Here is a 25,597-nt window from a genome sequence, read left to right on the forward strand (position 1 = left end):
ACAAGATCTCATTGAGTTGCAGTTGATCTTCGAATCATTCATTACCACTAGTTGTTTTTAATGAGATTTGAAGTCCAAGTGAGATTCAGCTGCCATACAAACTATACAATAAATGTGGGTTACAAACAAAAGAATTCGTGTACTCTGATTCTACAGTGCTCAAATGTGCATCCATTGGATTATTTGTAAAAAGTTTATCACCATGTCCTTTATGTTCTACACCGAATACACCAAAAAGCTGCTATGTATAGTTTTTCTGCCATGTATTAAATAAATCTCCATGCGCAATGAGAAAAGACATTCATTGTGTTCTTTCTACGTTAATCAAACGTAGTTGATCTCTAGGGGAGAAATGCACACTGCATTTTATTTATTAAATAGAGGCCTTTTTGTTGGACATAATAGTTGAGTTTGGCTGAATTACATTTGTGATTTTGTTTACAGTTAATTCCTGAAATTTCGGAAATGGATAAAGTGGCATATCGAATATCTCATCCATATATTTACAGATCAATAAAAAGTTTTCTTACAAGACCACAAAGACTCCCAAACTATCAGATAGTACGAGACTAAACAATGGTAAAAACGTTCTTTTGTATGTTGAAACTTTTCTCCTGTATTTTGAATGAAACGGTGCCTCTAAAATGTCATTTGTTGCTTCATCATCTTAGTGATAAAAGAAGAAAACCCATTGTGAAAGACATTTTTGCAGTTTATTATCATTATAGGGACTTTTATATGTCTTAACAAACTAAGTGTCTTCTGTTTAAGTGTATTTCGGGCTGTTTAGTCTTTGTTGTAGTGTCGAGTAACTAATACAAACAAGTAAATATATTGCTAATTTGTTTCTTCTTTAAACCATTTTCAGTTTTTTAACAAAGTCGGGCACCCTTAGACGAGTTTCTGGACATAAATATATTATCTTGTGTATGTCAGATCTGCATTTCAAGCGATGAAGCAAACATTATTGTAAAAAAAAAGTCTTTGTAACAAGTGAAAATGGTGCTGACCTATTCCTCTACTCTGAGAGCTCAAGAACCACATAAACTCATCTTGCCGGAACTGTCCAACCATATAAAAGACTCCGCCCAATGTTCTTTCAATACCTGCAGTATGGACAAAAAAAAATGTTTATTTACCTGGTAGAGTTCATCTCTTATGCACTGTCGATGCGCTCTGGGGCAATCTCTTTTTATTGACGCGTGTGGGGTGGGTTTCCGTCATACGTACAAGGACAACTTAGTTCGAATACAATTCTGATTAGTAAATCTTGGTCGACATCGGAATTTGAACACAAGTCCCTTCGTTAGTTAACTAACTTTTGTCTAACTCAGACACAAATATTGCGTGGAATAGAACATTAAAAATGAAAACGTTCCATTGGTGTAAGACTAACTTGTGAGCAGACATTCAGCTTGTTACTGAGTCAAGCTCATAATGAAACAATCAGTTCTTAAAACTGTTTTTTTTAAGGATTGAATAGATAAGACACAGCTGTAGTTAGAGACACCGCAGAGAGGTTCAATAGAAGTTGTAATTGAAGTTAGATAAATAGTACACTATTTTATTCGTGGATTTATTTCTAATAGTAGCAGTACTGAACGAAAATTTTAAAGGGCAGGAACTATTTTTAACGACAAACTTAACCGTTCTACTTTAAAACCTATGACATTTTATTCAGCAATTTATGACGTTTAGTTCAACAGCCTATGTTATTTAGCTAAACAAACTATGTCATTCTACATAACAACCAATGTCATTTATTCGACATTCTAACAATAACATTTGACATTCTAATTAACAACCTGTCATTCTACTCAACAACCTATGACATTCTAATTAACAACCTGTCATTCTACTCAACAACCTATGACATTCTAATTAACAACCTGTCATTCTACTCAACAATCTGTGACATTCTAATTAACAACCTGTCATTCTACTCAACAACCTATGCCATTCTCATTAAATTCTTTTTGTTCAAAACCTTTCATTCATCTGACATTCTAACAACAACCTTTGACATTCTACTCCACAACCTACCTATGTCATTCTTGCAAGAAATAAGAAGCTGGTAAGCCACAAGCTGTCTCCATTCGTTCCCTTCCTGTGTGTACTGTATAGCTCTAGAGAAAGTTCACCACAGTGTCAAGTATTTACATGCATCAGTTTTTCTCTTCCAATATAAGTCTACGTGTTCGCTATTAACTAAATATAAGTATTACTGAAACACAAGACAAACTGTATGAAGAGTCCCCTGATCTGGACATCAATACGCAGTTCGTCTCAGATATAGCCACAGTTCATCTCAGATATAGCCATAGTAACCAGAGGCATATTGGATTGGGGGAGAGGGGCACGATTCCCCAGGCGCCACCCTCATTGGAGTACAACATGCAAAAAATATAAATTATTGTGGATATTTTTGTTAGGTAATACATTCTAAGGTTTTGTGTATTATATTATTATTAAATACTTTTTATTTATAAGCCTATATTTCTATTTGATGTTCATGGAAAATGAGGGGGCGCCAACAATGTTATTGACCCGGACGCACGTTTTGCTCACTACGCCCCTGCCAGTTACTAGTAGAACACTACCTCCAGTGGGCTCACACAGCTCGTTCTAGCGTACAAGTGCTGCATGTGGGGAGGGTGAAAGAAAGGCTCCCCTATATCGTCCCATCCTTCACGCCGTTCTTCACGGAGACCATACGCTGTGGTGATTGCTCTTTCACGTGGGCTAGATTTCCGGCCTCGCTGGGATGAGAAACCCAGACAGTGGCTCATTAAATTAAATTCTTTCTCAACAATGGGTGTGTATTAACGATTATCTAATTGATTGGGGTCCTCCGGACAGAGGAATCTGTGAAGAGCCATCTCTCATGCCAGGCTTCTGTGTAAAATCCTTCCAATTGGTTAAGGGTCATAATAGGGTGTAAGCTTGACCCTTAATGGACGCTCACTGAAGTATGCAATTATATGATGGTGCTGAGTTTAAATCCTACTAGATATTATTCCTAAACAGCCAACAGAAATATACAAGCTTAATTAACGTGTATAAAATTTTAAAAAGCAAACTAGATGTTTGCCCAGACTGAGCTCTCAATAAAACATAGGACTCACCCATACAGCCATTGAATCAGATACTCAATAACGCTGACATAGAAAGACATCTCTTGACGAATGGTTCTGTTCGTGTCCGGTGAGTTCAACAAGTTATCTCTGTAGTTCTGTAGCATGACCTTGAACTGGGCAAAGTCAGCAAACATCCCATACCTCGTTGCGTTGTCCAAGGGCCACAGTCGAAGGTTGCCGATTTTTTTGTCAGTGTTGCTAAAAGATAGAAAAATAAATCTTTCACTGTGAGATGGAAACTAAATAGATGCAATATTTGAACTTCAATGTCTTAATTATAAATAAGTAAAGTACGATTTTTAGCGGCCCCTGAAAGGGGATCAGACGCTATTAGTTTTCTGTCCGTCTGTCCGTCCGTCCCGTTTAGATCTCAGAAACTAGAAGAGAAAATTAAAATCGGACATCATGATATTTTAGATCATTCAAAGTTCTGATGCAACGGCTACTTTTTTCTTTTCTGGAAGTGAACCATCTAATTTTTAAAATTATATATGCATGCAGATTTTTCAAAAAATTACACCACTTTTCAATGAAAAACTTCAGGGGAAGTAAGTCTTATTAAAAAGTTCACAAGATTCTTCATTAATAAATCAAGCTTCATTCATAGACTCGCGCATTGGTAAAAAAAAATTCAACTAAGGTCACAATTGATAAGGTATCAATGGATCATTCTAAAATAGATTTTGCATTTATTAACTAACTCGTGGAATAGAATACTGTTTCGAGTGTTGTTTTTAAACAGAATTTTAATACGAACTTCGTTTCAATTTTAAGTTTAAAAAAAAACACTACTTTTACCGCGCAGATTTCACACATCCTCATTAGGCTATACACTTGACAACAATCTGAATCTAAATTACAATAAATAAAAGCCAGATCTACATAGATCTGTATACGAGTTCAAGTCTAGATATAGTAGATTATAGATCTAGAGCTAGACTTAGATATAGACTTTGAGTCTTAGATCTAACTCTAGATTCTAGATTTAGACTTTGAATAGATGTAGATCTAGAGAGACTTAGACTTAGAATGACTTATTCTTTAAATCTGAAATCTAACTCTAGATATAGACTTTAGACTTAGTTCTATTTCTAGATCTAGGCTTAGACTTAGATCTTGAATTTAGATCTAAATCTAGGTCTAGATTTAGCTAGATGACACTAGATCAATGTCTAGTTTGTATCAAACTGAAAGTATAAGGGAAGATATCAAATATATATTCCATTTAAATATGTGTTTCCGTAGTGTAGTGGTTAATGGTTATCACATCTGCCTAACACACAGAACGTCCTGGATTCGAAACCCAGTTGAAACTTTTTTTTTTCTTTTTTTTAGTTAATAATATTTCTGCATTTTTTTGTGAGTCACATCCTGTAAAATTGATATGCATTTTTTGATGATTTTTTAAAGTATATTTTTTACAGCCTAATATGTTCTATCCTCTATCAATATTAGATCTGTCCGTCTTTCTCTAGGTGGACCACTTCGGGGGGCCGATTTTAAGTTTGTGTGTCCAGACTAACTGTCTTTGTAACCTTGTTTTTTTATGCACAGATTTTAACTTAATAAATGTCAATAACTTGTTTAACGATTTATCAAATATTATAAATTATCTTTCTGATTGAGAACCTTGAAAGTTCAATAGGAAATCAGCGTCGTCGAGCCATTATTCCGCGATTAATAGTTGGAAAGGATTTTATTTTGTGACCAGGCGTGGGCAGGGAGCTCTTCACCTCATGTCCTGCCTAAGGGTTCTTAATGGTATTGACCATTACTACGTTGGGTCCTACCATGTACGCTAGAAACGGTCGAATGCAGAGCTAACCACGGGGAATTGGACTCAATTTTGTGAGCCACGAGTCTCTGATGTCGGTGCACTGTGTGGACTAGCGTGGTCCTCCCTCTCCTCTAGTCTCTATCTCTTTCTTTCTCTTTCTCTCTATCTCTATCCTCTCTCTCTCTCTCTCTTTCTTTCTCTCTCTCTCTCTCAGCAAACTTATAAGGAGCAACAAGAATACCAAAAGATAAAGCCCTCAATATTGAGACCAGGTTCCAACGCTGCTCGGTCAAAATCAGTTCAACTAGTTGCTAACAAATCTTGTTTTTACGTTTATTTTTTGTTTGTTATTTTTCATTGAAACTTACAATATTAGATTTTATAACAAATTATTTGTTTGTTTTTTTTTTGTTTTTATCTAAAACATTTAAGAAAATTGAATTACTGTCTTTCTAACCTATCTAATCTTTCTGAAAGTGAGATGTGTGTCTGAGGGGTATAACTACTTGGCCACCTATGAAGGGAGCTCGAGTTTGAAACCCGCCTCGAGCAGAGTTGTGCTTAACTTTTGTTAAAGGAAATGGTTGGATGAAAAGGTACCCCACCAAAGCATTCGATTTGGAAGTAATACATCACTCTCAACACTTTATTAGCAATTGAAAATTTGATCGTTTTCTACAAAAAAGAAACAATATATATATATATTTCAAAAATCAATTCCACCTTATGTTCAAATAATATCTAAAACTAAATATCAATATTTTGATTTGTTATTAAAAGCTAAAGACAACAAAACTGGCAGTAATGGAGATGGAACCCACCACATTCATGATCATTATTAGCGCGACGCTCTATCAACTGAGCTAACGAGTGGGGAGTAAGAGGCTTTCTGTTGTCACATGCCAAGTAATCTATAAAGCACGGGGCCTCGTGGGGTAGCCCCTATTGCCCCCCGCCCAACATTATTCTGTCGGTCATCTTTAAAAAAAAATTAAATTTCAAATTTGAAACTTTTTGTTTTTCAATTCGTTGTTTGCATTTTTCAGAAGTTTCTCACGGTACATTGAACCGAAGCTTACAGAATGTGACACTGGAGACTAGTCCAAAGAACATCTATCAGTTAAGATAAAATAAGATAAGATAATTTCATTCTTCTTCACTACAGTTGTTCACTTTAGCACAACTACTACAACATTATCCACACACAAAGCAAATACACACACATACACAGCCAGCGCTTTATGAATTAGCCTTCTATGTACTTTTCCATGATGACGGATGACCCACCTCCGCATGTAATGCAGCAATGCTATTTAAGTTAATGAATAAATATTCAGGTGTTGTTATTGTGGTCAATTATGTTCTGCATAATTAAATAAAATTGACGATTCTATTTGATGGCTATAAAACAAAATGGCGCAGTGCAAGCTCATCTGTCTAGTTGGCTTTCCAGTTGTGGGCAAGTGTGTATGGGGGGGGGGGGATATCCTGGAAACGTTTTCCGTGGATCCACTCAACTAACACAGTCCTGGTCTATCTCGAGATTAGAACTCCAGCCGTATGTAAGTTCTTTAAGTGGCTCAAGCCACCCATCCAAAAATGAGAGTCTTTATTACTTTGTATTTAACTATAAACATTTCTAGCAGTATTTTTTCCTTACCAAATCGGTTGTTACATGTGTGTGTGTGTGTGTGTGTGTGAGTGTAACGTTTCCATTGCGTTTAGTGTAAATGACAAAATGAGGTCACTTGGAGACATCAAATACTTAACAACATGATATTAAAGTAGCATTGTTATCAAGGGGAAAGTACTCTCCAGGGCATTATAAATAGATGAACTTTGGAACATTGAGATTAATACATTTCCTGATTTGGTCAACAGCGGTGATTGAAAGTCACGTGTCCACTCGTTGATTACCACTTGTCCAAGCTCAGTAAAAGTACTGACTACAGATGAAGATCTAGTTAAAGATAGTTACTTTTATTAAAGATGATTTTTTTAAATATAACTGTTTACATGTGTCTACATTTTGTTTAGAATATATCTTATTAAGTCAGAGTTGTTGTTTTTTTAATTCTTACCATGTGTTGTTAATAGTTGTTCCCCACTGGTTCTTTCTGTTATTGTGTTGTTGTTTTTTCATTGGTTGTTTTCTTGTGTTTTTCTGATTGATTATTTATGTTTATAGTTTCTTACATTATTTTGTGAATGTTTTTCTATGTGATACTTAATAATATGTTTTCTATATTATTGCTTTATATTTGTGTGGTCCGACAGTTTCACTGGGCGGGGCACGTATCCCATATGAGGAGCGATGTATGCCGAAAGCAGTCTTTTTCTGGTAAGCTGAAAGGTGATCGACGTAACAGAGGTGCCCCACGGAAGACCAGCTTAAAGACTAACTTAGGCGCCAACTTTAACTGACAATAGAAGAGAATACCTGGTTGCGTGCGGCTTCAGAACGAGACAGCAGGAGGTTACTCACAAAGGCCACGTGATACACATTTGAGACCTAAAGAAAATCTGCTGCCGATGACATACATAGACGGCGAATAGAAAATCTAAATCGACCACCGGCGGACAATGGTTATGCCTGCTCTGGAGGTACTGGTTGATCTAGGGGGAGGGGAGGCGGTAGGGGCGATCGCCCCCCCCCATTCGGCCGACACCCTCCCCCAAGGGGGGGGGGACGAATTTTAGTAAAGAAATCACACAATTTGTATACGAATTTATTAGTTATGTTAATAATATATACTAATTATTTATATTTCAACCTATTTTTAGATTATTTCGCCCCCCCTCTCTAGTATGTTGGCCGATTTGGTGGGAGGGGGAAGGGGCGATGGCATCAATCCCGCCCCCACCATAAACTTTCGAGTGGGGTTGCGGTCCAATTTATTTGTAGAAATCACAGCTTGTTAACAGTATCAGTTAAATATCTATATAATGAAACTTGTTATTGATATTTTTAACCAATCTTTATATTATGTCGTTCCCATGTTAGTCGATTCGGCGGAGTGGTGGGGGGGGGGGTGATTACATCTACTGCCCTTCCAACCTAAACCCTTTGAGTTGGGGGGGGGCGGTCCTCCTTCTTTTATTTAGAAATCATAGATTGTGAACAAAATTAGTTGAATTACTATATCATTTTTATATTATATCGCTATACGTTTGGTATCTTAACTGATTCGGTGAGGGCAGGGGGGTGATTGCTTCTATTGCCCTCCCCACCCTAGCCCTCTGAATGGGGGGGGCGGTCCTATTTTTACCGAGAAATCATAGTTTGTGAACAAAATTAATTGAATTTCTATATAATATAAGCTACATATTGATGTTTTAAACCCATTTGTAGATTATGTCGCACATACACTCTGATCTCAAATTTTATCATTAGTAAATATGAAATGAAAAAGGCTTGTACCAGGTGGGAGGGGCGATACTTGCAATCGCATTCTGATCATCGGACAAACCAATACTTTTTTCTTTTTGTATTTTAGTTAATTAAGAAATAACACAAAAAATGTCACTAATATAATTTATATATGCTATAGACCCCTTATTCTTTAATGCCAAACGCAATCATTAGCAGAAATTATAAAAAAAAGAGCAAGGATTAACGTTTTCACTCTACCGCCCCCTCCCCTTTCCAGACGAAAACATGACGTTTTAAAACAGAAAAGTCAAATATGGCGACATATTTTGCGTAATTGCACACGAATTTATCTTAGTTATTTGAAGAAAGACTTTTTTGTTGAAAATTTAAAATTCATACGAAAATTTTCATTATAAGATTAACAATTTAGATGAGTTCTTAACCCAAATATCATTTTCCTAGTCATATTTTCCCAACCTTTTCTCATGCTGATATTGTTCTGCTGTATAAAAAATTTGGGACTATAACTCACTATAACAATTTGACACTTAAATCCTAAAAATGAAAAAAAATTGGAGAAGAATCTAATTAGTTCACTTAATTTCTCAGAAAGGTCCCTTTTTAATAGGATGAATTATGAGCTGTAGATGTCAGGAGAATGCATTTCTGCAACGAAGAATGCCAGAAAACAGCGCCCCCCAGACCCCCTAGCTGTGAAGAGAAAGGCCTCAACATGGCTGTTTTATTTTTTTGGGGATAATTTTTTTTCGGCGGCGATCGTCAAAGCCTTAATCTAAATATGTGTGGTATCTTAGCTTTTCAAGGAACAAATCGGTTGTATTTGCAATATAGTAAGGGCCTATAAGTTCATATTACAATATTTTTCAAGTAAAACATTTCCAAAAGGTCCTTTTTGAATGAGATGAATAATAAGCTGTAGATGTCAGGAGAGTGCGTTTCTGCTGTGAAGAATGCAAGAAAACGGTTTGGCGTCGGGGCTTCGCCCCGATCCCCACTGGGGAAGCTTGCAGCGCTCCCCCAGGCCCCCTAGCAGTCAAGAGAAAGTTCTCAACATGGCTTTTTTTTTCCGCCGAAGGTTGAGAAACCCTGCCTTCTAACACACACACACACACACGCGCGCGCGCACACACATATATATATATATATATATATATATATATATATATATATATATATATATATATATATATATATATATATATGTGTACTGTACGCGCGTTTATGCTTAGGGTTAGGGTTTACTGGACGTTAGGGTTATGGTTTGGAAAAAAATCGCCCCCCCCCACTCCATAGTTCTGGATCCGCTAGTGTCTGGAGGTGGCAAAATATGTGGGTCACAGCCGGGGCTGCGTAGCCATGGGAAATACTACATTCTTTATAACTCTTCTGACTAACTAGAAGACAAGCCTTATTATTATTATACTACTTGTTTATATTACAAAATACTTAAGGTTTTTATAGCATTTGTATTATGTTCCTTAAAAAGATATGAATGCAAAGCATACGTTTCAATTTTGTTTCGATCATTCATTTGTAGTGCAGGTCATTTTTCATAGAACTAGTAGTTGGTTGGCAATAGAAAGGGATTGGAAGGGTAGGGAACTAGGATTGAAATACCTAAACTAAATCTTTTCTTTCAAAAATGAACACAAAATCATTGCGATTTCTGATTGTTACGCAAGACTTGCAAATATTGGCCCTGATGGGCGGACAAAGAGTTCGACGCCCTTCTCAGAACTATTTCAGTGAATACAAAATTAACTAGTTAAACCTGGAAGTAGAAAACTGCCAGTGGTATGTGTGGGAGAGGGAGTTGAATAGGTCGATGGTCGAAAACATTCAGTCGTAACGAATCATCCACATGTACAACAAATCGATGGCTATACCTTGACCCAATACTGCAAAATGGAGGGACATGGGGGGGACATGATGGCACTCTGTCACGCACCATTAATGTAGATCTCGTCTCTGTTGCATTAAGGCAACAAATTTAAGAAGAAAAATGGAATGGACGACAAGCATAAGGTGGTTGAACCGTAGAGAACTAAACTTCTAAGTTGTTTGTATCAAGTTTCAATCTAGATATTGTCATACAGAACTGATACAGTATTTTTTTCAGTAAAATGTTTGCTTTATTTTTTCACCGGCCGAAGGTTAAAAGCCACAATTAGTTTTGTTTAGGCTGTCTGTTCGTCCACGTGTTTATCACATTTATATCTAAAAAAAAATGGAAAATATATTACTATTACTTTGATTACAATATGAACAATATCACAATAATAACAATACACAACAATACAAGTATGTCGTCAACACTTTTCCCAGCACATGTCTTATATTGATGGAGCGAAGATTGTTGGCACTTCGTTGCTCCTGATAACATTGAAACCTGTCTTGTTTGATGTATTGTTTACCAAGCAGATGACTATTCAGGGACCGCCCATGTTGTGTTTGTAATCTTGTTTTGTTAGTGCATTAAGTGCAATTAGTCTCGTTGGGGAGTCTTTGAAATTCTCTGCCGTAAACAATCCACTCAGACTCGCTTCAATTTATCTTCAATTAAAGCATTTTTCCCCATCAGACTTCCTCTAAGTAATAAGACATTCTCTTTAAGGTAGGTCTATTTTATTTCCAGTAGTAAGCATCATTGGGGTGACTTTTTTTTTGTAGAACATGACCAGTACACTTAGCAAACATGACCAGTACACTTAGCAAACATGACCAGTGCACTTAGCAAACATGACCAGTACACTTAGCAAACATGACCAGTACACTTAGCAAACATGACCAGTGCACTTAGCAAACATGACCAGTACACTTAGCAAACATGACCAGTACACTTAGCAAACATGACCCGTACACTTAGCAAACATGACCAGTACACTTAGCAAACATGACCAGTGCACTTAGCAAACATGACCAGTACACTTAGCAAACATGACCAGTACACTTAGCAAACATGACCCGTACACTTAGCAAACATGACCAGTACACTTTGCAAACATGACCAGTGCACTTAGCAAACATGACCAGTACACTTAGCAAACATAACATGTACACTTTACGCTATTTGAGTTTGTTATATTACTAACCGCTCATCCCCGTCCCGACTTCAGTTACTGGTTTCTTCAAACCTGGCCAGTTCATAAAACGTAACATTTATATTTCCACCGTTATTGTTGCCTGCTTCTTTTTACTGGAATAGTTCTATGTAGAAATGTCTTTGTAGTTCATGAGTTGTCCGTTTGTTTTGTTTGTTAAGTTTTGTTTTAACACTGTTCTGGTGCTCCTTGTGGGACCTAATAGATTCCTCGAATTGGTTAAGAACTTCCTATATTAAGTTAATGTCTTTCTATAAGCTGCGCCTATGAAGGGTCTATCTAAATGTAGATTTCGACGACTCCTCTGTCTTTCCGTGTCTTTTAAAAAAAAAAACGTTAGATAATCGTTCGTTGTTTTTTCTAATAGTGTTAGCTTCTAAGTTTCAACATTTTCATTGTGTATGCACTTTTTTTTATTATACACTATCCACATATTCACTCTCAAAAGTAATTTAGATAACAAAATATGTATTAATATATTTTGACATTTTGAATCAAGTTATCTGTATTTGAATACAATTCATTGTATTGATTTTGTTAAATCTTAATCTAGGCCAGGTCCCTTTCAATCACAGCAACATAAACAATTGCGAGAGTGTATTTGTAGTTAGCTTTGTAAATCAACTGCCATGCACCATTCATAAAATGGCTGCTATCCCAAACAAACAGGAACCAAGCAACAGCAAGCGGAAGAGCGTATCAAGGAAACGTAACTCGAGCTCCATCCAGTCTCTTTTATGTCCAGCAAGCAGCTTCATCCAGACTGTCTTGGGCTGCAGGAAGTCGTTCTCAGACATCACAAACCGAGAAGAATGGCTTTCAAAATGGCTGACTACTTAAGAAAACGAATCTTCTCATAAAGTCATAAAGTTATCTTTGACCAATTAAAAAAACAACAACTTAAGGTTATAAAGAACATCAAATTGACTTAGTTCTTTATCTAATCAACAAACATTAACTTTGGGATTAACATTTTTTTTCTATACATATAAGTAAACATTGAAGTATTTGTAACAGAAAATTAGCTGTGACGAATGCTGATAGTAATTAGAGACAACTAGTTTGAACAGAGATTAAAACTCCATTACACTGGTGTCAGAAGTATACAAATGTGCATCTCTACATAAATATTTTTTTCCCCTGAGACTTCAGAGAGAAATATAAAATCTTCTTTCGAATTGCAAGTTATTCATTGTACGGTTAAAAGAGTCTCCGAAGTATGTGTCAAAGTGACAAGAGTAAAAAAGAAGTATATTTATACATTTGGAAATTGAAACGTTTGCACAATTATTACTTTTAACTGACAAAACAAGAATCAATTTTAAAAAGTAACCTATTAGATAATTAATGATTGGTAATTAATTATTTGGTTTATTATCGAACAAGGGAAAGAAATTGTACTTGAATGTTATCGTGGTATGTGTTATACTTTTTTCTAAAGTTTGAAACTAACAATACAGGGCCTAAAACCTTATATATTCATAAGCACTGTTCTGGTACAGTGGTTGGTTGGCTTGAGGACGTCTGATAGACTAGAGCCCTTGAGTTTGAAGTCAGGATTTCACCCTTTTTTGTTTAAATAAATACATTTGAAAATGATCATGGTATATCCCTAGTTACCCCCTTCTTTCTCATTCTACCCCTTGCCCAACTTTTCCATACAAGTGATAGGCGCATTGAAAAATCTAAAAGCGTGAATTGCTTTAAACCCAAAAAAAAAAAATAGTAAAAACATTTCTAATCCCACAGATGTATTATTGTTAGTCTAGCTGTATAAGACTTTAATTACCGGGACAGATTCAAACTCAATTACAATACAATTACCCTTAACATCATCTTGTTTTTGTTCTAAGTATATTTTAAATTTATGTTTTTTTTTGTTCTATTTATTTCTAATCAGCTTAAACATTTTGTTTATCACATTGTAAATGTTCATTATCTGTGACGGTTAAATCTATTGTGGATTTTTATTGAAGAAGTCTTCGTTGTGTTGTACAAGGATGGACGTATTGATAAGATAAATTATTAAGTACTGATAGGATACCAATTTAACAAAAAACACTTTTTTTTTCACTTTTTAGCTCTGCGGAATCAAATTTGTAAGCTCCTCTGCTGATAGCTTCAAATATTTTGTATCATTTGATGAAAGAATTCTTGACATTGCTTATTTTAAGGTTATTTAGTTTGAAAACAAGTCTTTCCATTTATTGCTTATTTAGGTTGTTTAGTTGGAAAAAATGTGTTTCCAGTTTCCTCTTATCCTTTTCTTACGTTTTACGTTAGGTTCCATTACATCGTCACACATTTCTTCATATTGCTCTCTGTTGTAGTTCTCTCTTACTGCATTTGATGGCTTCATTATGTTACACAGTGATTTTACAGAGACAGTGATTGAGTATGAGAATTCATAATTCACAGCCAACGTACTAGGTAGCACACACCACGAATTAGAAGGAAACAAATGTAAACCAAAGCCTACTTACTCCATGCTTTCTCTGACCAATGCCTTCGTCTCCACGCCAAGATGGCTGTTTTTAGAGTCTGTGACGGAAATGAAATGCAGCGCCGTGTAGCCTCGTTCTACTTGCATGTAATGAATGAGCTCCCCTACCTGCATGCTCAGTCTTATTATATCCGAGACTTGCTGGGCTGCCAGTGTCTGGAATAGAAAACTTCATTATTTTCTTCTAGAGTCTAGGCATGTTTGCTCATTTCAAGACCGATGTAGAAGCCATGAATAAGAATAACAAAACATAACAATTATTTATTTTTTTAATATAACAAAGATTATACGAAGTGTAGTTGTATCAATTAGTTTGGATCAGTCATGTAATTAAATTTGTAATAGATCTAAACTAACAATAATAACTCTGTGCGATTAGAAATATTTTAAACAATTGTTTTTGTTTAGCGCTATTTCATGCTTTTAGCTTTCTCAATACGCTATGATCCTATCACTTGTCTGGACCAGTTGGGAAAATTGGGGGGGTGGGGGGGGGGGAGAAATAAAGGGATGTCTGGGTGAATCTTACCGTAATCGTTTTTTAAAAGTGTTTATACAAAAAAGTGGAACGCCATGAATTCGAACTCATGACTCCAGCCTCCTCAAGCCGACATTCTAACAAGTTAGTTGTGGTGTGTATGAAAAATAGAAGATTGTATACTTATGTATTGCTTTTTTTTAAAACTTACTAAAGGGGGCTAGATCAGATTACACCACCTACTTCAATCAAGTATAATTTCTTTCCATTGTTCGAGATACCTAACACATAATTAATTGTCAATAGTTAAATAATAGTTAATTAACTAATTAGCAAACTTTTTTTTATTGATTCTGTTGTTGTCAGGTTAAATATATAATTGTGTAAATTTTCAGCTTGATCCAAGTATGGGTGTCGGAGAAATAACGTGTACAAGCTTTTCACCAGACAGTCAGAGTGGGTTTTGCAAAAAAATAAAGAGAAGCAAGATTTCTGCATGTTGGAGTTTTAACTCTCTCGAGTACGCTGGAGATGGGGATTGCTGGAATTATTTGAATGATCCCCCTTGTTTCCCACATTACGTTGACTCGGACAACTTTGTTTATTTTGTATCATAAACTGAACAGAAAAATATTTTCTACTTCTTTCAGTACCCCCACCCTCTCTGTCTCTCTTTCTACAAATATGTTTTTGCATTTGTACGCTACCATGAATGTAGTGGCCTTGGCCAATATTATGATGAACTGATTGTCTGCCCATGCATTTCTGTCCTTTGAAATTATTTTTGCAATGAACAAAACAAAAAAAAAAAGAAAATTTTATTGGAAAGATCTTTGATACTTTTCTTAACTCCCTTGGCACTTTATTAGTACTATTGGAAATTTACTCCCCCCCCCCCCCCACAATCTTATCTTATCTTATATGATACAGACGTTACTTGAAAAAAAAGGATGATTACGTCATATGCGTCATACATTTATTTAGTCATGCATATTAATCTTGTTTTTCTGGCTAGCTCAGGCAACCCATTCCATGCTCTAATAGCACTAGGGAAGAAGCAGTATTTGTACAAATTTGTCCCAGCATATGGAATGAAAAATGTAGTTATATCTTTGTGTTGTGACTATTTTATTAAGTTTTGTTTTTGTTTTTGAAGATTATGGTTCAGTGTTTTATGTATAATTGCTACTTTACTTTTGAGTCTTCTTTCCTGAAGGCTTTCTAAATTTAGGTGTTACTCTAGTCAAATGTGAATATTCGTTTGTTATAAATCTCACTGCTCTATTTTGTTTCTGTTCCAGTTTCTTAATGTTTACTTGAGTTGAGGGGTCCCAAACAGAGGATGCATATTCTCTTATTGGCCTAGCTATGGTTAAATAGTATTTTAGTTATTTGATTTATAGAAATTTCTTCTAATAAACCCTAATGCTTTGTTTGATTTTTTGATAGTTTCATCAATATGGGGTTTCCATGACAGTTTTTCATTTAATATAGCATCTAGGTATTTTGCGTTTTTAGTCTGTGTTAATGTTATTCTTTATACACTTTAAACACTAATTATTACGTGAGACGCTACAACTATAAAGAGACTATGTCATTTAAATCAACCGATAAAACAACATATATTTCTTGCACTTATTCAAAGCAATCAAAATTGTAAGTAGCAGCACAAAAGACCATATACATTTTCTCAAAGGCATATAGTTGTAAATAGCAAATAATTTCATTCATCTCATCATATGTATCTTCCTCAGTGCGGGGACAGTAACAAACAGTTTTATATCAAATGACAGGTGGTCAACATATTTTTCAGAGGTAGCCAAATACATTTCGTTCAATCAAACTTTCTTTCGCTCTCTAACTATTAATAGTTTTTTGTTTGTTTGTTGTTTTATCAAAGAGACATTCCATAGAGTTGTCAAAGGAACACAAATTTTCACTTGATAGAGTTGTCAAAGGGACACAATTCCCTCGATACAGTTGTGAAAGGGACACAATTACTTGATAGATTTGTCGAGGGGACACTACTGGCTAAATAGACGTATGCAGACAGGTATCTGTATTTGAAACAATGTTTTACATAATTTCATGAACTTTTTATATAGCTAAATAGCAAAAAAAAAATAAATAAAAAAAATACCTTATTGGCCTTGTTTTTTAGATCAATACTGGACATTATAACCAGAGCAATTGTTGGCAGTATAGTTAATACTAGCATTCTTGCCATCTGTATTCGCTTCCCTGAGTAATAGAATAAATGATACATACATATTTAACACACATGAGAGGAGAGGAGAATTAAAAGCGACGAAAATAAGAGACCGTGCCGACTAAGGCCCGAACCAGTGACTCAGGAAACGACAAAACCGCCTAGCAGAATTGCATCGGATTGTCCATAAAAACATTCTTCTGGTCCAGATTCATTCGCCCGCATGTAAATTACCCCCAGTGGTCAATGGTCACATGCCCCAGCTAGCCCCGTCCCCACCGTGTCAGTCCCCTATTTTCATCACTTAAAATTCACTACTTTCTCTCATTTAAAAACTTGGTCCCCTGTTTATTTATGTTTCATATGTAGATATCGTTCATTTGTTTCAGCACCTAGCTTCACGTTTCTGAGTAATATAAGTATGTGATTCAGTTTTGAAACTAGAACACAATTGTGATTTCAATTCGGTTCAAAGAAAATCATTTGGACTCAATCACAAATAAACTCTACACTCTATCCAGAAGAATTGAAGAAATTAATTGTAAATAAAATAGATGAGAAATGGACGAGCTCTCATCCAAATCACAAGAAAGATGAAGCTTACTATAAGCTATCCCGACAAGACCAACGTCTAATCTTTCGACTCAGGACCGGACACAACAGAATACGACAACACATGTACCGGAAGCTCAAAATTGGAACCAGCGAAATCTGCCCATGTGGAGTATCACCAGAGAATGCTGACCACGTCCTCCTAAACTGCTCTCTTTACCAAGAGGCCCGTACAAGACATTGGCCCTAAATCACCCCAATAGAAAGAAAACTATATGTGGAGCTCCCTGATTTGGAAACCACTGCGCAGTTCATCTCATATATTGGTCTAGTCATCTAAACACTTCAACATAACAATGAGAAGGAAGAAGAAGAAGAAGATTTGCAATGAGACATTGAATGCTCTACACAGTGTGTCTATAGCCCCAGAAGTAAGATGACATCACGATGACTATTTCTTGGACTATTTGACACCAGACACAGCAGGGGAGGGGGGCGGGGGGATGTGTCCTACCTGTGAACATAAACATTCCAAATGGAATCTCTCAGATGCTCAAAATCTCCTCCTACGCCATTGTAACATTCTTCTAATCTCATTTTGTATTGATTCCTGTCTTGTCTATGTCAATGAATAATTGAGCGGAATTTCAACATGATCCGAGACTGGGTGTGAGACAAATGACGTGTACATCAGACAAGCAGAGTGAGTTGATAGAAGCTTTGTCAAAAAGATGCGTAGGTTTAATGAAAAATGTTTCCTAACTAACTGGGAAACCTACAGGTCACGAGTTAGAAACATATCTGCAACCGGTTCCATGAGAAGAGCATATGACATACGAGGTAATAAAGCATTTCATAAAATGTCGTCTGCTAAGATAGACACGCGGATTCGATAAGACAGACTCCTGACTTCCGTCCCTTTTGCGTATTTTTATTTTCAAGAAGAAAACAAAAGGAAGGACATAAATATTTTCATTGTTTGTTTGATTGAGTTGAAATCTATTCAGCGATAACGTTGACACCTATAACAACCTATAACACATATAATAACCTATAACACCTATAACAACCTATAACACCTACAACAACCAATATTATTTTTTAATTCAAAATATGAAGTTTATGGGGAAGAGCTGCCTAATTTCTGCCATGACTTTCAATACTAAATACAATGATTTACCAAATTTTATATACATAAAAAAAATTAAATAATCTTTTTTTAAAATAACGTCTGTATAATAAGATTATTAGCTAATCGGTTAATTTTGTTAATGATTTATGATTTGTCATCGACATTGAATAGATGCAAAGTTTCAACTTAGAGATTGGGAAGTGGGAGAATGTGACTTAATAGACACACGAAAAGAGTTTATATGTGAAAATGTGTCATCTTTGAAGAGAATTAAAAGAAACATTATTCGAAAGATAGCGCTATGAAATGGAAATGTATTAACAATATTAAAAGTTATGAAACAATCAAGAAAGAAACAAATTAGATCAAAGAATGAAAAGATCAAACCATGAGCATCAATAAACGAAATATATTTATAGAGACATCTCTATTTGATATGTACTAACGATGGTCCTTGGTTTGACATCGCCCACCGTTATCCCCTCGTCCTGAGGGAGGTTTTGGGCTAGTGCCTAATAATCTTCAATTCTAAAGGTACTTCTGAAACTTGGTAGTAACAAGCATACGACCAGAAAGTACATAACCATAAAGTACATGACCAGAAAGTACACGACCAGAAAGTACATGACTAGAAAGTACACGACCAGAAAGTACACGACCAGAAAGTACACGACCAGAAAGTACACGACCAGAAAGTACACGACTAGAAAGTACATGACTAGAAGTACATGACTAGAAAGTACACGACCAAAAAGTACACGACCAAAAAGTACATGACTAGAAAGTACATGACTAGAAAGTACATGACTAAAAGTACATGACTAGAAAGTACATGACTAGAAAGTACACGACCAGAAAGTACATGACTAGAAAGTACATGACTAGAAAGTACATGACTAGAAAGTACATGACCAGAAAGTACATGACCAGAAAGTACATGACTAGAAAGTACATGACTAGAAAGTACATGACTAGAAAGTACATGACTAGAAAGTACATGACTAGAAAGTACACGACCAGAAAGTACATGACTAGAAAGTACATGACTAGAAAGTACATGACTAGAAAGTACATGACTAGAAAGTACATGACTAGAAAGTACACGACCAGAAAGTACATGACCAGAAAGTACATGACCAGAAAGAAGATGAAAAAAATAAAATAAAGAAGCGAGTACAAGAAATGAGAAATCGACATAAAAGTTTCGCTGCGGGCACACTTTGTGTGACTCTCAAAAAATGATGCGCTTACGTTGGAAGATTAGAAGGCGCGGTGGCTGAGCTGTAAAGCTTATTGCTTCCGAACTGGGGTCCCGGTTTCGAATCCTGGAGAAGACTGGGATTTTTAATTTGGGATCTTTGGGTGCCTCTGAGTCTACCAAGCTCTAATGGGTACCTGACATTAGTTGGGGAAAAGTAAAGGTGGATGGTCGTTGGCTGGTCACAAGACACCCTTGTTGAACAGAAACAGATGACCTTACTTTACATCATCTGCCTATAGATCACAAGGTCTGAAAGGGGAACTTTATTTTACTTTACAATGGAAGATTATTCAATATACTCATAATATCTAAAAAAAAAAAAAAAAAAGCTACGAAACCTTTAAAAGTAAAAAATAAAAGATATGGCTTAACGCTAGATTTCATGACATTTAACTAGACTTCCAGTTACCTGCTTTGGTCAGAGGGTTTCCCCGGCAGAGCCTCACCAGAGCGTTCCCTCGCTCAAATTCGGCTGCCAGAAGGGCAGCCCTGCTGTCCGGCATGTCGCCAACGGTAACCTGAGACATTGTCTTGACCACCACGCTCTGGGACTGGATCTTCATGCAAGTCACAGTCTTGCAGACAACAGCGACCTCCTGACCAGGCTCTATAGAAACTTGAGGCGACATTCAGAGTCTTGGTACTCCTTCAACATCCTGCATGGAAACTAGTGAATAGAAGGAAAACATTGAGATGTGATAAACGTTTATGTGGGACATGATTAGTGATTGATTTGACATGTATGTAGGACATGATTAGTGATTGATTTGACATTTTTGTAGGACATGGTTAGTGATTGATTTGACAATTATGTAGGACATGGTTAGTGATTAATTTGACATTTATGTGGGACATGGTTAGTGATTGATTTGACATTTATGTGGGACATAATTAGTGATTGATTTGACATTTATGTAGAACATGATTAATAAGTGATTTGACATTTATGTAGGACATGTTTAATGATTGATTTGACATTTATGTAGGACATGATTAATAAGTGATTTGACATTTATGTAGGACATGGTTAATAAGTGATTTGACATTTATGTAGGACATGGTTAATAAATGATTTGACATTTATGTAGGACATGGTTAATAAGTGATTTGACATTTATGTAGGACATGGTTAGTGATTGATTTGACATTTATTTTGGTAGATCTGGATAGTGCTGCCTCTTAGAAAATGATCAATTTGATAACCTTTCAATCACATCACATAAGCCAAGTTCAGATTGAACCCTAACCTTTTCAATCAACATTTAACCAACTTTCCCCTTTGGTGAAATCTGTACATGATTTGCATGTATCATCCAAATGCATTCATTATATGAAACACTGCTTATTAAATGATGCATTAAACTACATTCGACTTATACGAAATACATTCTTTCACTTTTAAAATTAAAAAAAAAACATTTTATTTAAAATGTAAGTAGCTTACATAACAGTGCAAACTTCATTTTGTAATAAAAATAACATTCTTTTTAGAAAATTAAAAAATTGTTAACATAGATACTAGAAAATATACAGAGTGATGATGTCCTCTAGTAATAGTCCCTTTAGTCTTTATTTTACTACTAATAGTAATAAGTTGTAAAAATGGTGTACTTTTATGTACAATAATAAGGCTTGCGCATTTAATTTAATAAATTAAATGATTCGCTTTCAGAAAAGAAAAGTTTTTGCATTAAGGCTTTGAAAGATCTAAAATTGATATCATGATGTCGGATTTTCAATATCTTTTTTATTTTCTGTGATGTAAACGGACGGACGGACAATCCACACAAAACTAATGGAAGCTATTCTCCTTTTTGGGGAAAACAATGTACAAATATATAAAGAAATTCTATCCCAAAGCAATCAATACCATATTATTATGTGAATCTTCTCTTCTTGTTTTGTTTTTTCCAAATTTTAGATATCTAAATGTTTTTTTCATTCTTTGTTCTTTCTCTTGTCTCTTTGTTTCAACACGTGAGAGTGTCGTCAAACATTGCAAGGTGAAGAATGGTCTAGTGCAGTGATTCCCAAAGTGGTCTATATAGACCCCCAGGGGTCTACGAGGACTTCCAAGGGGTTTACGGAAGTGAAAAATAAATTGCTGGTCAATGACCTGTAAATGGGGGTCTACGATAGTGAATCTCATTTAAGCATGTTGAGACTTTCAATTTCATTTCCCATTAATGATTTGTATCTTTGAATTGTAACTCAGTTCAGTAAATTTTGTTTATTTTTAAATTTTAACAGCTTAACTTTGTCTACATGAAAGTACTATTGTACAATGTCCAGTCTAAAAAGAACTGTAGACATTACAGTGTTGGTTATTAGAAATTTGTCTTTATTCCTTCCTTGTCAAACAAGTCATTTCATTTGTGCTTTTTGTCACAAGACGCTAGCAGTGTGCTGGCGCCTGCTTTAACTGGTCGTGGTCTAGGGTGATTCTGGAGGCCCGACTGTTGACGCTGGAACTTTGGTGGCTTTAGCCCTGTCGCGATTTGGTGTTTGTCTATATAATTAACATATAAAACTGAACACCTGAATATAGTTAGAAAAACGTAGGCGTATAACTTTATTTACATCCAATATAGAATCTTCCAAATAAAACGTTTACATACAGGTACATCAACAACTGGTGACTAAACTCAGATCTCTAATGACTATGAACGTTAGATTTCAATATAGTTTTCTCGTACAATCTTAGGAAGACTAGCAGAAGCGGGAAATACGACCGTCCGCTCTACAAAACCCATGCCCACTGTCCGTTCGTTTCCAGCGCAAAAACCCTCCCACGTGGACTACACCGCAACACAGTGGTTACGTCCCCTTGCATCATCAGTGACGCATAACCTCAGTGGTTACGTCTACATGCATCATCGGTATCTGACCAGTGATGACGTAGACCGCGCCAACTGCCCCTTTCCCAAAATGGTCCCCTGGTCACGTGACAACAAAATAAACATTAAAGCACAAAAATAATACTTATATCCCCTTCCAATAATAAAATAAATCTAATTCAACTAATTAAAATATATTAAAAACATAAATAATTGCATTAGATCTCAAATATAAATAACAGTAAACAAACTTATAACTTTCCACAATAACTAAGGCCATGGTAGTGGACTGCGGTTGTTCTGCTTCACACACACAAACGGTTGTGGGCTCACAGCGGTTTGTGACACTTTTTATGTAACAAAGTTAAGTCGCTATGAAACAATCTAATCTGGAACATCATTTGAGACGATGCCAACATAATAAAATAGATTGAGATTTGAAATACTTTCCAACACTTTTAACCCACAGTAGAAAAAAATGTTTGACTTAATATCACAAAAGAAAAGCGGTTTGTGAGCGTCTTACTATATTTTTCTTAGGCCTATATCAAACTCCAGAAAACTGCACACTATAGGAAAAAAAATTGACTTTCCTAGTCATTGAAGAGTTTTTTAAACCTGTTTTACACAATCCTAAATCTGATATCATAAGAAAAATTCCCCTAAACAAGAATACAGATCAAAAGTGTAATGGTAAGATGAGTTAGGAGACTAAAAGATTCTTATGTAATTACTTGCAAACAACTTACTTCTAAAAAAAAAGGTCGACTAGTTAACCTTGACTGATAATATAGTGTTCATATATTATTTGCTCTGCTCTTTGCCTGAAACTTTGATCCATTGCTTCTTCACACTGAACTACGATAGCTGTCGAAATGCTTATGTTTGACAATCTTTTTTTCTGAGTTCTTGGGTTCTAAAAATCCAATTTTTAAAACAAAAATTAGGCGAAAATCGGATATAGTCTACTTAACAGACTTGTTTCATAAATTTAATGAGGTTAATTTGCAGCTACAAGGGGATAACCTTATTTGATTAAAACGAAGGCATAATCTCAATGTTTCTAGTTGGGATTAAAGTAATGAAACATACAATGGACGGGATAAAGTTTCCCAATTTTCAGATTTAAAACAGCCAAACATCTTTTAATCGAAATGTCACAATATTAAACCTATCTGAATTGAACCTCAATACTGATATTTAATTGACAAAGCTGCTCACAAGTAGATGTTTATTTTTTGTTTAGTCAATTCATAAACTACAAATTAAATATATTTTGCTACATTTTTATTTTAATTTCTTCAATAAATATATATGGGTTTGAAATCAGTGAGAACAACACATTTAAATTTGAAGAATTTTCCACAAAAATGCTGAGGGTCTACCGAAGAATGGAAAACATGGCAAGGGGTCTACAAGAAAAAAAAGTTTGGGAACCACTGATCTAGTGCTAGGTGAAGACAGGGGCAACTATTACTACAAAAAAAAGTACACAACTTATTCTCTAACTATTTTTTTATGCAGGAACCGAGAGATCTTGAGTTGATGAAGACGAAGGTTTTAAACTTAATGATTTGTAGGAACCCCCCCCACACACACACACACCAGTCAGCTCTAATGGGTACCTGGCATACGTTAGGGCAGCAATGGCCATGACACACGGTCAATAGAAACAGATGGACTTAAAATCATCTACTCTTTAGATCGCAAGGTCTGAAATGGGCAACATAACTATTTTTCTTTACTGTCATTCCATTTGACCTCCTTTGACCCAATTTAATGGCACAGACAATGACTTTGAATTCTTTTCACTTCTCAGTAATCTAGTAAACAATCTTTGAACCAGACTGTGAATTATTTCGCATATCGTTTTGGTCTGACATGCTGACCATAAGGGAGATAATTTGAGCTGTTGTTCGGTTGTCGAACTTTGATAATCATGTGAGGACAACTATTATGTCTTCCAATGGAATCACTTTGTTGTGTCCCATTTTCTTTAGTTGTTAGTCTTACTCTGGATAACATTTTTTCTATACCAAAACTCTTTTTAGGTCATCTACTGGAATGAAAGAAAAAAAAAAGAAAAAGAAAGAAACGAAGAACAAGGGAGACTAATTGTGCCAGTTATTGACCTTTGGTCTAGTTGCTTTCAGATATTAAATTTCTTCTAATTGATTTATCTGCCCGGCACAACGAAGACAGCAATCTGTAATGATTTAATGAATCCTTTGGTGGAAGGGAGAACCCCTATGAACCCATTTTGATGTTTGACCTAATTAACGACTACCCATAATATCTCACGCGCCCATGGAACATAAGATAAGGAGAAGCCCCGCCTACAGACTCCGCTATATGACCTGACTATTTGACATGTCTTGAAAACCTATAATCATGTACCCACTCTAGTAGTGGTCTTCGTTAACCCGATCAATACAAATGAATTATCTTAAAGTCTAGATCTATTTATCCTTCAAATAATCTATAGATTTCGGTCAATGTAATAGTAACTGTCTGGACATATAGCTATAATTACCTAGCTATTTATAGCATGATTGTCTAGATTACTCTAGATCTAAAAAAGCACTGATTTTCGAGATCTATATAGCAATGATTGTCCAGATCTATATAGCAATGATTGTCCAGATCTATATAGCAATGATTGTATAGATCTATATAGCAATGATTGTCCAGATCTATATAGCAATAATTCTCCAGATCTATATAGCAATGATTGCCCAGGTCTGTATAGCAATGATTGTCCAGATCTATATAGCAATGATTGTCCAGATCTATATAGCAATGATTGTCCAGATCTATATAGCAATGATTGTCCAGATCTATATAGCAATGATTGTCCAGATCTATATAGCAATGATTGTCCAGATCTATATAGCAATGATTGTCCAGGTCTGTATAGCAATGATTGTCCAGATCTATATAGCAATGATTGTCCAGATCTATATAGCAATGATTGTCCAGGTCTGTATAGCAATGATTGTCCAGATCTATATAGCAATGATTGTCCAGATCTATATAGCAATGATTGTCCAGATCTATATAGCAATGATTGTCCAGATCTATATAGCAATGATTGTCCAGATCTATATAGCAATGATTGCCCAGATCTATATAGCAATGATTGTCCAGATCTATATAGCAATGATTGTCCAGATCTATATAGCAATGATTGTCCAGATCTATATAGCAATGATTGTC

General features: G+C 35.5%; 1 protein-coding gene across 2 annotated transcripts in view; it reads right to left on the bottom strand.

The window, feature by feature from the left end:
• The window catches only part of LOC106076440 (uncharacterized), a 77,535-nt gene that overhangs the window by 34,419 nt on the left and 17,519 nt on the right, over positions 1-25,597 (bottom strand). For both annotated transcript variants that reach the window (XM_056008927.1, XM_056008926.1), the window contains exons 2-7: positions 19,954-20,211; positions 16,531-16,631; positions 13,893-14,068; positions 3,126-3,335; positions 2,044-2,126; positions 1,011-1,106 (exon numbers count right to left, since the gene is read on the bottom strand). In XM_056008927.1, the coding sequence (XP_055864902.1) occupies positions 1,011-1,106; positions 2,044-2,126; positions 3,126-3,335; positions 13,893-14,068; positions 16,531-16,631; positions 19,954-20,173 (886 nt within the window). In that variant the 5' untranslated portion in view covers positions 20,174-20,211. The remainder of the gene's footprint in view (positions 1-1,010; positions 1,107-2,043; positions 2,127-3,125; positions 3,336-13,892; positions 14,069-16,530; positions 16,632-19,953; positions 20,212-25,597) is intronic.

Source organism: Biomphalaria glabrata, chromosome 13, assembly GCF_947242115.1.
Source record: "Biomphalaria glabrata chromosome 13, xgBioGlab47.1, whole genome shotgun sequence".
Lineage (NCBI taxonomy): Eukaryota > Metazoa > Mollusca > Gastropoda > Planorbidae > Biomphalaria > Biomphalaria glabrata.